At 45.6% G+C, this 17782-nt stretch overlaps 2 protein-coding genes across 2 annotated transcripts; both read left to right on the top strand.

The window, feature by feature from the left end:
- Positions 1-481: 481 nt before the first annotated feature.
- On the top strand, positions 482-6900 carry DUSP19 (dual specificity phosphatase 19). The gene is made up of 4 exons (XM_054070657.1): positions 482-777; positions 851-897; positions 2121-2273; positions 5686-6900. The coding sequence occupies exons 1-4, from the start codon at positions 561-563 to the stop codon at positions 5905-5907; spliced, it is 639 nt and encodes a 212-aa protein (XP_053926632.1). The 5' UTR covers positions 482-560; the 3' UTR covers positions 5908-6900.
- Positions 6901-8438: 1538 nt separating this feature from the next.
- NUP35 (nucleoporin 35) lies at positions 8439-17495 on the top strand. The gene is made up of 9 exons (XM_054070697.1): positions 8439-8558; positions 9512-9682; positions 11554-11681; positions 13349-13409; positions 13960-14101; positions 14478-14547; positions 14638-14766; positions 16365-16532; positions 16868-17495. The coding sequence occupies exons 1-9, from the start codon at positions 8543-8545 to the stop codon at positions 16943-16945; spliced, it is 963 nt and encodes a 320-aa protein (XP_053926672.1). The 5' UTR covers positions 8439-8542; the 3' UTR covers positions 16946-17495.
- Positions 17496-17782: the final 287 nt, after the last annotated feature.

Below are 17782 nucleotides of genomic sequence, written 5' to 3'. Positions count from 1 at the left end.
GAGTTGGACGTTTTTCCTAGAGCAAATCAGCAAATCTCCCCCCTCGTGTCTTTCAGCCAATCACGTGCGGCCGCTTTGACTGAGGCCCCGCCCCCTTTTCCCTTAGCCAATCGCGTACGGCGGGTACGCCCGAGGCCACACCCCCACGCCTCGCAGCCAATCGCTCACACCTAGGCCCCACCCCCCTGAGCCCCGCAGCCATTCACCTGCCCATCTCGCCATGAGGCCCCGCCCCTGATCCCGCAGCCAATCGCGTGTCCCCGCTCTACCCGAGGCTCTGCCCCCCCGCCCCGCAGCCAATCACCTGTCCCCGCTCTCCCCAAGACCCCGCCCCCGCCCCGCAGCCAATCGCCTGTCCCCGTTCTCCCCGAGACCCCGCCCCCTGTCCCGCAGCCAATCGTCTGTCCCCGCTCTACCCGAGACCCCTCCCCCCGTCCTGCATGTCCCCGCTCTCCCCGAGGCCCCGCCCCCGGTCCCACAGCCAATCGCGTGTCCCCGCTCTGCCCGCGGCCCCGCGCCCCAGCCTGTCCCCGCGCGGCGCCGGGCGGCGGCGGGGCGCGATGCAGTCGCTGGCGCAGGAGATCCGCAGCTTCTCCCGCGCCAACCTGCGGCGGCAGCGCACCCGCGTCACGGCGTTGAGCGGCAGGACCGTCATCGAGACGTGGCGCGGCGCCTGCCTGCAGCAGGAGGAGGCGGGGACCCTGCCCGGCGGCGGCTTCGTGCGGGACCTGCGCGCAGACCTGCAGGTCGGGGCGGTGAAGCCCTGGCTGCTGCTCGGTGAGTGCGGGGCGCGGGGCGGCGGGCCTCCCCGAGGGGCTGCGGCCGGCCAACCCGCTCCCTCTCTCCGCAGGCTCCCAGGATGCCGCGCACGACCTGGAGACCATGAGGAAGCATAAGGTAACGTAACATGGCAGTAACGCCCCCCTTGATAGATCCCACGGCCCTAAAGAAACCCTTTGATCGATCCCACGGCTATCAACCCCCTCCTTGATTGATCCCACACCCACCCAAACCCCCCCTTGATAGATCCCACGGCCAACAAACCCCCCTTGACTAGTCTCACACCCACCCAAACCTCCCCTTAATATATCCCACGGCAATCAAAACCCCTTTGAATGATCCCACGGCGGTCCGCTCCCCTTTGGTTGATCCCATGGCCATCAAAACTCCTGTTGATTGATCCCACAGCCATCAAATCCCCCCCGATTGATCCCACAGCCATCAAATCCCCCCCGATTTATCCCACAGCCATCAAATCCCCCCTTGATTGATCCCACAGCCATCAAATCCCCCCTTGATTGATCCCACAGCCATCAAAACCCCCTTGACAGATCGCACAGACATCAAGAAATGCCCTTGATGAATCCCATGATCGCTGCCAAGAGGCAGCAGTCCATAAAGCTGGAATTCTCAGGAAATGCACTTGCCAGCGAAGTTCTTTTTTTTAAAGAATCTGAAATACTCTCAAGTCACTCTAAGCAAAGTCACATCATGCTTTTAAAAGCTTTTAAAAGCAGCCCAGCTGCAGTGCCTCCCTTTGCAGAGGGGTGGGACCCTGCAGGCTTCACCATCAGCTCGAATGCTTGGCTGTGGGACAAGTGATTGCTTCGAGCTGGGTTCTGGAATGGCGAGGGTGGGGAGGCCCTGGAACAGGTTATCCAGGGAAGCTGTGGCTGCCCCATCCCTGGAGGGGTTCCAGGCCAGGTTGGATGGGGCTTGGAGCCCCTGATCCAGTGGGAGGTGTCCCTGCCCATGGCAGGGGTGGGATGGGGTGGGCTTTGAAGTCCCTTCCAACCCAAACCATTCTGTGATTGAGCTCATCCTCTCAGAAGGAAGAAGAAAATTGACATTTCATAGAATCATTAAGGTTGGAAAAGGCCTCTAAGATCATCGTGTCCAACCATCAACACACTACAAAGTTTATCACATATTTTAACATGCAGATAAATTTTACTTGGAGAAAAGCACACATACACAGTCTCTTTATGTAAAGCTGAACAATGCAGTTGTGTGAATTACAGTCTGTGTGTGCCTGAAGAATAATCCACCTTTGCTGCTGCTAGGTTTGCTTGCTGTCTTCAGAAAATGCCTTTTTCTTTCCTTTTTTTTGTTTGACTTAGGTTACTCATGTTCTGAACGTGGCATATGGAGTCCAAAATGCCTTCCTCGACGACTTTGTATACAAGACTATTTCTATTCTGGACCTCCCAGAAACTGATATTACCTCCTATTTTCCAGAATGTTTTGAATTTATTGAGAAAGCCAAGAACCAGGTACAGTATATCAATAACTAATGCTACTAGTTATCCTGTTTAGGTTATTTATTACCCTATTTAACATGTGAAGTAGCTTCTTTTGTCGAAAGAAAGTACAGTGCCAAATGAATAGTTTGCATTGCCTTTTTTTCATGTCAAACAGAGAATCTATGCAATTTCTCAGCATTTCTAGGGCCAGGGCCCTGCTGTTAATCCCCATTCCCTCCAGTTGTGTTTGTTTCAAACGACTGTCTTGCATGTTTAGCGAAATGCTTCTTTAATGAAGCTGCAACAGTATCTGACTTTAGATATAGAAATCCCATTGTAATTCCAAGTCGCTACATGGGACAGAGGGAAGAAAAGGTGAGATGTTTTTGCTCTCTGTAACTTATCCTTCAGAGATGTTGTTTAGGATTATAAGCAGGCCTGAGAGGGCTTTGACAGATCTGTGTGGGTGGTCAGCAACCTTTTGCTGTTCTCGTGCTTTTCCTTGAGCATCCACTGAAGAACCAACACGTTGGGCTAATGAATCCACATACAATTATGTACCGAGGCTGTCAGAGAATGTATTAGCAGTCTGGGGGACAACAAGTGATCTCAGCTGCCAATGAAATCCTGACACAGACATGAGACAGAGAAAAGGGTGAAGGGAGTCCTCCTGAGCTCACTTTTCTGACCTGTCTGTAACCAAGACCATCCCTGACTCATGTTAAACTCAGGCTTCCCGTGTCATTTCTGACACCGATTGCTTCGATACCAACACTGTGACTTCACAACGAAACCTTAGTGTGAGTTTTTCCACCATATCTACCGTATTCATTATTTAGGTAGATTGGGATAAAAGAAGATAATCTTGCCCCAGCTTTCTTTGTGTCACGCAGTGTTCTTTCCTTCTCTCATTTATCATTTATGAGCTATGTGATACGCATTGTCACCTAATGACCTTCTCAAGGTTTCTGGTTACGGTTTCCACTTCGTTTCTAAACGAAGCTTGCCATTCATAACTGCACAGTGTTGCTTTCTGCCTCTGCTGTTTATGTTCCAGTCAGTATTTGGTAAGCTAAGGAGTTGTCCTGAGAACTTTTACACAGCAATATTGATAGTTTTTTAAGGGGAGAGTTGAGTGAAAGAGCAGGTTATTGATTGAATAGATGTTAGAACAGAACCGTGTCCTGGGCTGAATCCAAAGCAGCGTGGCAGCAGGGCGAGGGAGGGGATTCTGCCCCTCTCTTCCTCTCTTGTGAGAACTCATCTGGAGTCCTGTGTCCAGTTCTGGAATCCTCAACATAAGAAGGAGATGGAGCTGTTGGAATGGGTCCAGAGGAGGCTACAAGGATGATCCGAGAGCTGGAGGACCTCCCGTACGAGGACAGGCTGAGAGAATTGGGGTTGTTCAGCCTGGAGAAGAGAAGGCTCCGAGGACACCTTATAGTGACTTTGCAGTACCTGAAGGGGTACGAGAAAGCTGGGGAGGGGCTGTTCACAAAGGCTTGGAGTGATAGAACGAGGGGCCATGGGTATAAACTGGAGAGAGGCAGAGTTACACTGGACCTAAGGAGGGATCTCTTCACTATGAGGGTGGTGAGACACTGGCCCAGGTTGCCCAGAGCAGTGGTGGCTGCCCCATCCTTGGAGGCGTTCAAGGCCAGGTTGGATGAGGCTTGGAGCCCCTGATCCAGTGGGAGGTGTTCCTGCCCATGGCAGGAGGTGGGACTGGATGGGCTTTGAGGTCCCTTCCAACCCAAACTATACTGTGATTCTATGATCCACTGGTTCTCAATGAAGGCACATGAGAGCAGCTGAATTGGAGAAGGCAAGGAAAGCCTGCACTGCTCAGTAAGTCTCTGCCAGACGGTAGTTGTAATGGCACTGACTCTTCTCAAATGCTTCCTTGTTGAAGAGATGCCAAGTTGAGACTGGAAGAATGACTTGCTCAAGTTAACACAAACAGATTATGGCATTTCTTCCACAAGGATAATACACTCAGTTTTGTACTACGTTGCCGTAATATTTAAACTGGAAGATTTTTGGAGCAGGAACCGTTTTCTTGTGTTTGTTATATATATATAATATATAATGTACCAGAGAATTGTGACTCTCAGATCCGTAACATGAGCCATCAGGCTCCCGGAAAGGAGCCCTGGTGATCATAAGATCGTTTTTTTCCTTTGGGTAACAAGCCCATGGAATAATTTCTGCCTGTTAAAGGGAGACAGAGCAGACTGTTTATACCTGGAATGCATTTGTTTAGCCTCGAGAATCCGAGCACATTGTGCCCTATTTCACTATCCTTATTCGGGATATGGAGACGCTGTAGGTTTGGGTTTTGTTTTATGAAAGCAGCTTTTGGCAGGCAGTTTGGACTGAACCTTTTCCAGGTCATGGTCTGACCTATAAACGTGACATCATTACAAAGCCACACTGGATTGTCTGTCTTAGTGTTAATTTGTGCCTGTTATTTCTTAATGGAACTTCAAGTGTCTTTTTAAAGAGCTGTTCAGGTGATTCACAGGCTGTGTGGGAAATGTTTAAGTAGGATAGAAGCATTAATTTTATAGATAATTCAGGAGAAGTCTGAATTTAATCGTAGGTGAAACATTTATGAATTCGTGGGAGATGCAGTAGTTTTGGGGTTTACACCAAAAAAGGTTACAGGACCCTTGTTGTATGAGCTGTGCCAGCTGCTACCGAGGGACCTGTGGTGCGATAGGCTGGTGGGGATTCCTGCAAATCACATGACATCCTTTCTGATGTGTGTGTTCCTGTGCATGATCAATGCCCACCCACAGTCTTCACCGAAGAACTCCAGAGAACGCAAGAAGCATGCATCTGTAACTACAAGATGCTCTAACATCTGCCTCTGTGCTCAGCTCTTTGCCACCTTGCTGTGTCCTTAAACTGTTCACAAGATGCAGTCCAGTTTCTTTCCATATTGCAAATAGAATCTGGTTTAAAATTGGCACCTGATTAGATCTGACGCCTTAGCATCCCAGACATCCACGGTTTGGTTTTTACTTGTGGGTGCTGCTGCAAGGTCTTGGGGAAAGGGACAGAAAAATGGGTTTTGAGTTCTGAAGTACGAATTGGATTTGAAATATTCAATAATTATAAAGTGGCTTTGGTTAGAAAAATGTTTAATTTTCATTAAATTAAATATATCTGTGTTTGGACTTGTTTATATAAACCTTTTCTTTGAGCTCAGCAAGGAGATTTTAACAAGTATTAATAGTTTTTAATGTGAAGTTTCTAAGACTTGTTGCTGTCTCCTTAATGGTCATCCCAACCATTGGGAAGTGTTGGGCAGCCTGATCTAGTGGGATGTCCCTGCCCATGGTAGGAGGTTGGAACTAGATGATCTTTAAGGTCCCTTCCAATCCTAACCATTCTATGACTCTATGATCCCGACTGATGTTTCGTTTGTCTCTTGAAGGATGGTGTGGTACTGGTCCACTGTAACGCAGGAGTCTCCCGTGCAGCGGCTGTAGTCACTGGTTTTCTAATGAATTCAGAAGGACTGAGTTTTGCTAAAGCCTTTTCCTTGGTGAAAAATGCAAGGCCTGCGGCTTGTCCGAATCCTGGCTTCATGGAGCAGCTTCGCAAGTACCAGGAACAGACCGTAAAGGCAAATGGAAGCATAAATGATCATGACTGATCGATAGGGAGAGGTCAAACCATCTGGTTTGACTGTACGGTAACAGGTGTTGGCTGTACTTCAGTCTGTTGTTTTGCAGACCCCTTTCACATCTGCATTTTAAAGGCCTTACATGTTTTTTTTTTTTTTTACCCCTCTGACCCCCTTTTTTTGACGTGTAGTCTAAAGGCCAAAGGGTATTCCACCAACTGCAGAGATTACTGCCCAAGAACAAGCTCTTCCTAGAGCGCTAATAAAAAGATACAGTTCAATTTTCCTTGGAATATAAAAAAAATAATAATTTTTAATTGAATCCTCAGAGAATGCAGGCAATAGAGAAAGGAAATAAAATAGTTGACATAAATTGGCCTGTTTAATACTAACCTAAATCTATGCATTCTAGTGGGTTTTAAAATCTAGGTAATAAAATGTTCATATAACAAAATACTTGATATTGGATTTTCAATTTATATTGCAACTGAAGAGGATTTTATGGAATTTGTGGGCTAGCCAGCCATTAAATATTTTTGAAAATATAAACAGACGGTCTTTCGAGGATGCTCCAAATATGCAGGACATTTTAGTCCTTCATATCTTTCTACTGTTTCCCATCAAGTAACAATTGAAGTGCACTAACACGTTTTCAAATTGCTGGGACCAGGCTGTCAGTATTTTTTGTAGCTCATTTCAGTAGAGATAGGAGAAATGTTTCCAACAACCTCTCTCTAACTCACTGCAGCTGCCTTTTCTTTGCGTTCAGCCCTCAACTGCTGCCCCCTCACACTCGGTTCCACATCATGTACAAAGAACAGACATCGCAGTTTGTATAACTGTGACCCTCCTGGCAAATCTCGTGCTGGAGTAACTTGTCTTCACATGGCATGGTAAACTCAAACAAACTGCAGAAGATTTTAATAGTATTTTTGTGGCCTTCATGCCATTTCTTAATGGTTTGATATGTTAATGTGCAATAAAATAAAAAGAACATTGTGTTTGGATACATTTCGTGTTAAAAGAGACTGGAAATGCTTGGTTTCAAGAATTGATATTCTTACACCACTTCAGCGCCTCACTGACTGTGAGCTACGCTGTGGCTTGTGCTCAGTATTGATCGCTGATGGCAACACAGGGTTTGGGCTCCCCCCACGTCTGATTGCTGTTCTCTGGTCATCATTTCTGAGGGAAACTGGTCATGGCATTTCCATTTTTGAGGTGGTTGGATTTGTGTGCAGTCAATCTTGGACATGATGGGGTGTACAGGAAAGCCAAGGAGGGGCTCTTGGTCAGGGAGTGTGGGGATAGGATGAGGGGGAATGTTTTTTTAGTGGCAAGAAGGGAGATTGAGATGAGATCTTGGGCAGAAATGTTTTGCTGTGAGGGTGGGGAGGCCCTGGCCCAGGTTGCCCAGAGCAGTGGTGGCTGCCCCATCCCTGGAGGGGTTCAAGGCCAGGTTGGATGGGGCTTGGAGCCTCTGATCCAGTGGGAGATGTCCCTGCCCATGGCAGGAGGTGGGACTGGATGGGCTTTGAGGTCCCTTCTAACCCAAACCATTCCATGATTCTTTTTGAAAGCTGAATAATTTTTGGTGTTTCAGTTACTTCAGTGATGTTCCACAAAGCTGCCTGCAGGAGGTGCTTTAGGAATGGTGCCTCACCAGCCCATGAATGAATAGTTTACTCATGGCCGTTGTTGAAGTCGGAAAAGTGATCTGTGTGAGTTTGCAGAGTAACTAATCTGCCCCTGAGGCTTTCATTTGATTGCTAAAGAGGGCACATAGCAAAAAGTGAATGTCTAATATATAGAAATACTCTTATAAAATTAAATAATATCTGGATGGGCAGATACTTTTAGAAAAGACTTTTAGAAGCAGATTGCTTCTTTATGTAGTATAGAGTGGAGCTGGGTGGGCTTTGAGGTCCCTTCCAACCCAAACCATTCCGTCATTCTGTGATGAACGGCCCTGTCCCTCGGTGAACCCCTACTCCCCTGGTGAATCCCTCCCCCTTCCCTAAGGGAATCTTTGTTGCCTTGGTGAATCCGTGTCCCCTGGTGAATCCCTGTTCCTTTCCCTTGATGAATCCCTGTCCATTGGTGAATCCCTGTCCCCTGGTGAATACTTGTTCCTTTCCCCTTATGAATCTCTGTCCTCTGGTGAATCCCTGTCCCCTGGTGAATCCTGGTCCCCAGATGAATCCCTGTCCATTGGTGAATCCCTGTTCCTTTCCCCAGATGAATTCCTGTCCGCTGGTGAATCCCTGTCCCGTAGTGAATCGCTGCCCCTTCCCCGGGTGAATCCGTGTTCTCTGGTAAATCCCTTCCCCTGCTGAGTCCCCCGCCGAAGCCCTTTCCCTGTCTGGGGGCGGAAAGGCAACAGCCCCGCCCCCACCAAAAGCCCCGCCCCCACTCCACCCATCACCGCCCCTCAGCCCTGGCCCCGCCTGTAGCCCCACCCACAACCCGGCTCTCAGCCAATCCCCGCCTCCGCACGCGCCACGCCCATATATCTGGCCTTTAGCCCCGCCCCCGCTCGGCCCAATCCCGCCCCCATCCCCTCCCGGAAGTGACGGCGGTGTTTCCGGCGGGTTTGAACGCGGCCGGCGGAGGAGCCGCGTCCCGCTTCCCGCCGCCCGCCCGGGCCCGCGTGGCCGCCCTCGCCATGGACCCGCCCGCAGGTGAGCGCGGGGAGCCGCTGCCCGCCCTGGGACGGCGCCCAGCCTGGGGGGGGAGCACTGCCGCAGGGATGGTTTGGGTCAGAAGGAACCTCAAAGCTCATCCAGTCCCACCCCCGGCCATGGGCAGGGACGCCTCCCACTGGATCAGGGGCTCCAAGCCCCATCCAACCTGGCCTTGAACATCTCCGGGGATGGGGCAGCCACCACTGCTGCGCACAGCGAGCGCCTCCCCACCCTCAGAGTGAAGAATTCCCTCCCAATTTCTAAATCTTCACTCTTCCAATTTAATGCTGTTCTTCTCATCCTCTCTCTGTACTCCCTGATCAAAAGCCCCTCCCCAGCATTCCTGCAGCTCCTTTCAGTGCTGGAAGCTGCTCTAAGGTCTCCCCACAGCCTTCTCCAGGCTGAGCACAGAGGTTGTAGGAGCATCTGAGGGACTTGGGGCTGCTCAGCCTGGTGAAGAGGAGGCTGAGGGGAGACCCTGTTGCTCCCTGCAGCTCCTGGAAGGTTGCAGTGAGGTGAGTGCTGATCTCTTCTCCCAAATAACAAGTGATAGGATAACAGGAAATGGCCTCAAGTTACATCAGGACAGGTTTAGGTTGGATGTTAGAAAAAATTTCTTCCCTGAAAGAGTTCTCAAGCCCCAGGAGATGCTGCCCAGGGTGGTGGTGGAGTCCTTATCTCTGGAGGGGTTTAAAAGCCAGGCAGACGAAGTGCTCAGGGATCTGGTTTAGCAGTGGAGAGGTACCGTTGGACTCAACTAGGAAGTTCTTTTCCAACCAAACAATTCTATGATTCTGTTTCAAACTGCCTTAGTCTCTTTATTTAGAATTGCCTTAGTCAACCCAGCATGTTGTTTTACATCTCTTTGGTAGAACCACTGTTTAAGCAGTGAAAAAATCTGGTTCACTTGCCTCCTCCCATGTTTTTAAATTTTGTTTTGATTGCCACAGGAGCTGAGCCGATGACTCTTGGCTCCCCGACATCTCCAAAGTCAGGAGCTAGTGCTCAGTTTCTTCCTGGATTCCTGATGGGTGATCTACCTGCGCCAGTGACCCCGCAGCCGCGGACTTTGAGCGGCCCTTCGGTTGGTGTAATGGAAATGAGGTCTCCGCTCCTTGCAGGTCAGAATTGAAATGCTGAAGAGTAAAAGTTTGGTTTGTCTTATCGCTCTCCATGACTGTTGAAGACTCGAGTTCTTGAGATTTACATCTTGCACTGAAAGAACTCAGTTCATTGAATAAATGGTGAACTCAAGTGTTTTCTGTGGGTTTGGCTCAAATCTTCAAAGTAGACTTAAGTTTAATACATTTTAGACGTGATAGTTTTAGTACCAGTAAAGATTGCTTTTGCAGGGAAGGTAACACAAACCTCTCCTAATATAAACTTAATTTATACAGCTCTTCACAAATCAATTGCACATACACCCAGCAATGTTTTCTGTTTGTTTACAGCAGACATGTCTCTTGGCAAACTAAACACGGCTTGTGCAAGCTGCTGATCTCTTTGCAGTGAGCACTAAAAAATCACTTGCAGATGTGGTGGATGGAGAAAAACTAAAAAATGCTCCTTAATTAGCATCTAGTGGTTGTATTTGCACTCTGCTGTTTGTGATCACTGGGCTGGAGTCATGACTTATTCCTAACTGTAGGTGCTCTTCTTCCCAGTCACCTAATTGAACTGGCTAGAATAAGTCGTTGCCCATGGTTCTAGGCTGATGGTATTATATATCTGTGTTCTTCCCTGAGGAGTATGAGTGAGCAGCTACAGCTTCATTGATTTATTTCATGTCATGGATGGTCTTGTCTTTTGTATTGAATCAGTTGGCTAAATAATTAAGCATTTGATGGTGTTAATGTGCGAGTCATTTTGGAGGAGAAATTGAAGGTTAAAGTATTGCGTGATAATTTTAAGTGTTTCTTTCGGTTTCAGGCAGAACTGGTGGCCTGTTGGTCTCCTGCTTTTGCTTTTGGTTTTTGTCATTTTCTTTAAATACAAGCCTCTGAGGAAGTAGTTCTGAAATTGAAAAGAATCATGCAAACTTAACCCATTTGTTTTTAAAGGGTGTTGGTACAGAGCTTCCCTTCTAGAAAAGGGGAACCAGTAAGACACTAACACAGATCTCCCCCAGTGAGTGGGAGACTCATTTAAACTGAAAACCTTGATGGCAAAGTGCCTTGTATAATATACATTGTTAGCAGTTCTTGGATGTGTTGAACAGTTCGGATAGGAGTCTTGAAGCTCAGAATTTAGGATTGAAAAGTACTTTGGAAAAGCTTGATTTGCATATGTTTTGCAAATGAAAATTGTTAGATCAAACTACTTTTTGGGGGGGGGTTAAACCCATACTGAGTGTTCAAAGGTAAGTCAGGATCTTTCAATCCATTTAATTCTCTTGTCACACTGGAAGCCTCCAAATTTACACAATGGGAGAGCAGCTGCCTTAACTCCATCCTGCCTAAATGCAAGCCAGTCCTGCTCTCAAAAGCTTACGTTTTTCAGTAGTATGGAATTACGTGGGATGGAAAGGAATTTGGACGGTGGGAGTATGACAGCCTGTGCAATGTCTGTGTGCATATGATTCTCTAGCAGATAGTGTTCCTCAAGTCTTAAACCCCTTAGTAGGGATTACTTTTGCATCTGTACTGCCAAAAGGTTAGCCTCTGAAACAGTTAAAATTCACTACTAACCTGCCTTCAAATAGGAGGATGTGATAAAAAGAGCAAGGGCCTGTAGGGAGTGAATACACTGAGTTAAGCAGAGATCTAAAAGTGTCAGTGGTACTTGTTTAAGGAAGCAGTTTCTGATACCTATTAATATTCCTACATAGAACATTCACACCTGAACAGTTTGTTTAGCCAGCTGGTTTTGCAAACTCCCAGTGAAACAATCTGCTTTCTTTCATGGTTAGATTTACTGTTGAAGTTTCAAGATCAAGTAGCAGTGGTGTAAAATGAAGAGTTTTCTCATGCTTCATGTGTTCTTTTGATTGCAGGAGGGTCTCCCCCACAGCCTGTAGTCCCTACGCATAAAGATAAAAGCGGAGCTCCACCTGTTAGAAGCATATATGATGAGATGTCTAGTTCTGGGCTTGGATCCTCACCTCTAACCTCAAGAAGACCAGTAAGTTGCTTAGGTACTGGCTAATTCTTAGCAGGAGACATGAGGTAGCTCAGTGCTTCAGTGCATTCTGTAGGTCTGTTCTATAAACTGCTGTAGCAGAATGCCTGGTGAGCCTTCTGATGGTGCTGTCGCCAAGTCTGGGGGTTTGGTGTGCCTGTTCCTGTGTAGTCTGAGCAAGAGCTGCAGGCGTGGACCTGTCTCCTGTCGTTACTCTATTTGATACACAAATCACACCTCTGCTGTGCTTTGTACATGACAAATGCATACTTGCCGCAGCTTTTCACCTTCTTGTGATTTTTATTGGGCTGCAGATTGTTAGAAGTGCCCGATTATGAGTTAGCATCTCTTTTATTGGGCAGTAGAGGCACTTACTCAGCACTTACAAAATTCCTTCTATTTCAGTAAAATATCTTACCAAAGTTTGGACGGGGAGGTGGGGTTAATTAAGGGTATCGGTACAATTTCTAGGAGGTCATACTTATTATAAACTCTGCTACTTGCTCAGCTGAGTAGTCAGGTGTTAGTAGGCTCTTCTTCAGTAAGCGTGATTGGTTTGATGCAAAGAGAAGGCCTTTCTCTGTATGAGCAGTTGTTTTATCAATTGTTGCCTTCTGAAAAGTTAATCCTGAAGGTTCGGGTTCTCTAGGAAGTACAGAGTCCAATACTGCCTTAAATGGCTGGATTTAACAAAAAAAAAAAAAAAGACAGCTGGTATTGGAACACACGCTACTGAGTCTAAAGGTGCTTCGCACCATTTGATGTTGTATTTAAGAAATGCCACGATTCTGATGAAAAATACACTAAAATTGTTTGGGGTATTGAAGTCTTTCTGTGTTACTAAGAAAATAACTTAGCAGCTAAAACTTGAAGTACACCTCCCTTCAGTGCAGTAGTTGAGAGGGAAAGTAAGTAGTGATGGAGAAAACAAGTGGGAGTTATGCTTCCGCAGTTTCTAAGCCCTTTAGACAGTGAAAATCAGGTGCTGGTTACTTAAAATACTGGCATCCGTTCCTTCAGCATGCACATGGATGTGGGAATCGCTGTACTGCATCAACAGGGAAATGCTGATTTCAAAGAAGTTCAACTGTAAGGTTTCTGACTATAGATACCTAAAGCTGCTTAGTTTCGTAAAGCACATGGTTGGTGTTAGGTCGTGGATTTTTCAGTTCCTGTTACCTAAAGCTCACACGAAGCCTAACCAAGCTTCCTTCTCGTACACCAGGTTCTTTCTTGCTAGGTGATAAAATACTGTAGGCAGACCCTGAATCCTGTTGCTTGTCGTGCTTCCCTTCTGTAGTTTGCTCTGCACTTCCAATACCATCTCTGATACTCGTGTTTAAGCCTCCAATCAGGAAAGTTCACTGCTTTCTCCTCTGAGTCTTAGTAATCAGCTGGAAATTCCATAAGGTAATGGTTGATGCGTACTCATTGTCCAGGCTGTCTACTAGATTGTGTGCTAGAATGTGAAAACAACATCAAAAACCTTTTCATTAATAACCTTGTATGAAATATAGATGTAAATGTGTGTTCTTACTCTTAAGTTAGGAGTAGCTTAAGGCAAACTGTTAATGTTTTCACCTGATGCTTAAGTTACCTGAAAATGATCTCATTTGATCCGAGAAGCATACCTGTAAGAATCATCTGTTACTCTCTGTATTTTAATGCAGGCCAGCTTTTCTCTAACACAGAGCCCGTTGGCTGGAGTTATGCCGTCAACCCCTGGAACAGGTAGACGTCCTGTCAAAATACACCATCTACTTCCTTATTGCTTTCCTTAGTGCTCAGAAATCACCGCTGTTCAGGCTATAGCAACTCCTTCCTTATTTTTGAAGGAGTTGTGTCTTTGTAGCGTTTCAAAGGGTTTGTGGATGTGAACAGGAAATCTGTTGTTGAACTCAGTGCAGAGGTGGTTGCGCCTTGAGTGGAACAGCTGAGATTGACAGGTGTCCTTCCATCTTCATAAGTCTTCCTGTCATGGGTATGGACCGGTGGCTTCTTGCTAAGCTTAACGCTGCTGTCTTTTTCCTGTTTGCCCTCTGCTTTAAGCTGATGATGGTCAGAGCTTAAGGAGAAAGCTAGTTTGCGAGTCCTAAAACTTTTTGACGTGCTTGCAGACATCACGTTTGGGTTGAAATACTTGTCTGCAAGTAAATTTCCATCAGACTCTTCCATCTACAAGTGAGATGCTTGGTACTGAATTTATTCTTTTGCTGTAGGCTCTTAAGCTGATCTGTCTTGCAAAAGCAATTTGTTAAACGATGCCATTTCAATTTAACAGCTTCGGGTGTATTCAGTCCTGCAAGCATTGGGCAGCCTAGGAAGACTACTCTATCTCCTGCTCAGCTAGATCCTTTCTATACTCAGGGTGAATCCCTGACTTCAGAAGATCAACTTGATGATACATGGGTAACTGTATTTGGGTAAGCTGATTTCCATGGTATTAGAAAAAACATGGATGAAGTCTTTGTAACGTATGGAAAGAAGTATTTGGGTATTGCTGTTGTCTGGCTTTCCAAGGTGCTTTGGGAAATACAGCTGTGGTTGAAACCAGCAGGTGTGTGTATTTTAGTGAAGCACCTTAAGTTCAGCTGCATGCGGATTTTTGCAAATTAGAAAGGCAGCCTTCTCCCACTGAGGAGTCTGGTGAAGTAACAATGCCTAGGAGATAATGTTCCTGAAGTCAGTGCTTCTAAAAAGGCTTTAGCACGCTTGGATTGCTAAAACCCTTTCCTAGGGTTCTGTTTTAGCGCTAGAATTTGTAAACTACTCATTTTTGTGACGTTTTCTGTCTTTCAGATTTCCTCAAGCATCAGCTTCCTACGTTCTTCTGCAGTTTGCTCAGTATGGAAACATATTAAAGCATGTGGTATGTCTTAGTTTGAGACCTATTTCTGAAACCATTCTGGGTCATTCTTTAAGAGGCTGAATGTCACAGCTCTTACTTTACCTCATGCAGATGTCCAACACGGGAAACTGGATGCATATTCGATACCAGTCCAAGCTTCAAGCCCGGAAAGCCTTAAGCAAAGACGGAAGGATTTTTGGCGAATCTATCATGATCGGTGTCAAGCCGTGCATAGATAAAGTAAGTGAACGGCTGCTTTTGTTTAGGTAAAAGGTGCTCGGATTCTTCACTTGCTTTTTATTTTCCCTGGCCTCTCTGTTTTGCCTTTTGACAAAACATGGGTAGTTCAGTTATATTGGTAAAGTATGGGTTTTTCGTAAGGATTTGTCAGAATTTCCTGTTGAGAAGGATCATTATGGGAAACTTTTGTGTTCTTTGGAAGATAGAGTGCAGGGTTATTTTACTGTGCAAGATATGAAGTGAAACCATCATTCATACAAGAGTTTCCCAGACTGGCGTTTGTGGCACTCAAGGGCTGCATTAGGGATGTGATGGCAGATTAAGGCTGTTCTTTCTCTTGATGGTTGCTTTTTTTAATGTGACTATCTGATTCTAGCTTTGCAATTTATCTTAGTATATTAGGCTGAAAATTTGTTAGCAAGACAGTCTTGATCCTGTTCTCCCACCTGACCTCACAAAACCATGTCCCTTCCTTGTAAGTCCTGGTTGAAGTAAGCAGGGCTCTATTTCAGTCTGATTTTATTATCAGCTGTTAGTTTCTAGGCTGTGATGATGCCCTGACCCTTAATTCTTGCAGCACTTTCCACTGGGTACTGTACGTTAGCTTAAGCAAACAGCTGGCATTGCTTTGCAGTTCACAGGTGATTGCTCTTGGTCTCCTCTAAGGATAAGTGGTGCTAAAGAATAATACTAGCTTTCAAATGTAAACCGTTCTGAGAAGGCAGCCCAAGAAACTGAGCTTGAAATTACTTCAGTAGTTCTTCAGAACATTTCTTATACTGATAAAAACTCAAGAAGGTACTTCAGAACCCTTTTTCTTTATGGGCTTCTGGTGGCAGGGCTTCCAGCTTCCTTTTGCCTTATTTACTGTTTTGGTGTCCAGTTTGTATCAATGACCAAACTGCCCATCCACTGAAACTTTAGAAGTATTGATCCGAGACATTTGTTAGGGGTTTGATCTTTGTTGCTTTTGAATTCTCATGTCTTTTGTGGATAGTGTCTGCTTTCAAATATCCGTCAGTAATCCCATACACATTAACCTGTGTTTTTGGAGGCAAGAGAGTTTTCTGGAGATCAGGCCATTGAGCGCTTAGCATTAGCCTGTCAAACTCTCCCTTGTGATTGAAAACTAGGTAAGATGGGTTTGATGTCAGTGCTTAGGCTGCTGATTTAACAGTAGCAGTTAGGTCATAGAATCATTTGGTTGGAAAAGACCTTGAGATCATCAAGTCCAACCATACCTGTCCACTGCTAAACCAGATCCCTGAGCACCTCATCTACCTGTCTGGCCCTGAAGAAAGTTACTACTTTGCTGTGTGTCGTTAACAATTTGATTTTGCTGTACTGTTTCAAACTTGGCTGATATTTAGTACACGCCATTGAAGAGGTTACTACCTTGCTGTGCATAATCCAACGTGCGGATGATAGCAAGCAGTGAGGAAAAGGTTTGGTGGGGGCGTGTGCTCTGTACTGACAATTTACCGGAGGTCTTTGCTTACTTGATGTGAACATATTTTATCAAACAATTCTAGATAATAAAGGTTGGGGTACTGCTTTTTAGTATTTGTTTACATTATATTAACCCTCTTCTTTTTAAGAGCGTGATGGAGAACTTTGAAAGAGGCTCTACATCCCCCATGTCTTCAGTTTTCACTCCTCCTACAAAATCTGCCGGCACACCAGTACAACCTGCAAATAGCACGACAAGGATTTCTACCATGAGACCTCTTGCAACAGCGTATAAGGCTTCCACTAGTGACTATCAGGTACTTTAAGGGAGGCAGAGGCGTGTGTTTCTTTGTGCTATCTCCACGTCATTGTATGAAGCTGTACATGCATTATGTGACCTTAGCCTTTGTCTTCTACTATCATTTCTCTAACAATATGTCTCAAGTACCATCTCTGCAATCTCTAATAATAGTAATAATAAATTGATGATTTGTTGATTTCCAGAGTCTAAGTGCTTGTTTTGGCAATCTTTCAAACAGTTTTTTGTCAAAATATAGCAGAAGAAAAGGAAAAAAAAGAATCCTTGGGCAGTATGAAAAGAATTAACTGACTATTTATTTTCTCTCTCTTCCTGTTTCCCCCTGCCTTCTAGGTGGTTTCTGACAGACAAACTCCTAGGAAAGATGAAAGTATTGTATCGAAAGCAATGGAATATGTGTTTGGCTGGTAACACATGGGAGGACTGTAACATGCTGAGTTGGTCAGAGTTTGCGATGTGCTGCTGGCATCTGTGGTTAGTTGTATAACTATTGGTGGCAGTATTTTAACTTGCATCTCGCCCATTATGCCTTCGGTTAATTCAGCACATGTATAGCTTCCACTTTAAGCGATGGCGGTGTATGCGTGAGTTTAAGAACAGAGCAAGTGTAAAAGTAAGCGCTTTTCCTGTGTGTGCTCCGGTTGCATGGCTGTAGAATAAATATCAGCACTGACTTTTTTCCCCCCTCTGTAATTACTTTCTGTGAAGTACTTCTATGAGTTGGAAATGTGTCAAATGGCAGCTTGATTTACCGGTGCCTTTAATTTTACTGTTATTTCTGGAAAGCGGATGGGCTACTTGCGGGCAAAACACTATGCACGGCTGGGTCCCTGGGGCAGGGACTGTTCTTACTCTATGTGGTTTTAATTTTTTTATTCGGATTCATTGCTGTTTTGTAATTATCTCTGGCATCATGTTCTGAATGTCACAGCAACTTTTTAACTGTTTTGTTAATAAAGTCAATGAAGTCAAGTTTTTCCTGTTTTGTTTTGTAACAGAGTATGAGTTTTGTTAGGAAAAAGTGCTGCCTAGTGTTTGTCAGAGTGTGACCAGCAGAGCAGATGGTGCTGGGTTTTACTGAAGTGGTATCAACCAGCGTTAAACTGGCTGATGTTTACGTGTTGTCTCCGTGGGTGTTTTACAGCAGTGTGTGTTTCACACCTAACAAACAACAGCGTTCTGAGCTATCGAGTGTTGAGTTGGAATAGCTGAATAGAAAATGCGATGTGTCAGTGACCAGAGCGGCTT

The sequence above is a fragment of the Cuculus canorus genome, chromosome 6, assembly GCF_017976375.1.
Source record: "Cuculus canorus isolate bCucCan1 chromosome 6, bCucCan1.pri, whole genome shotgun sequence".
NCBI lineage: Eukaryota > Metazoa > Chordata > Aves > Cuculiformes > Cuculidae > Cuculus > Cuculus canorus.
Note: the sequence above shows the minus strand (reverse complement) of the source record. Positions and strands in the feature narration are given on the sequence as shown.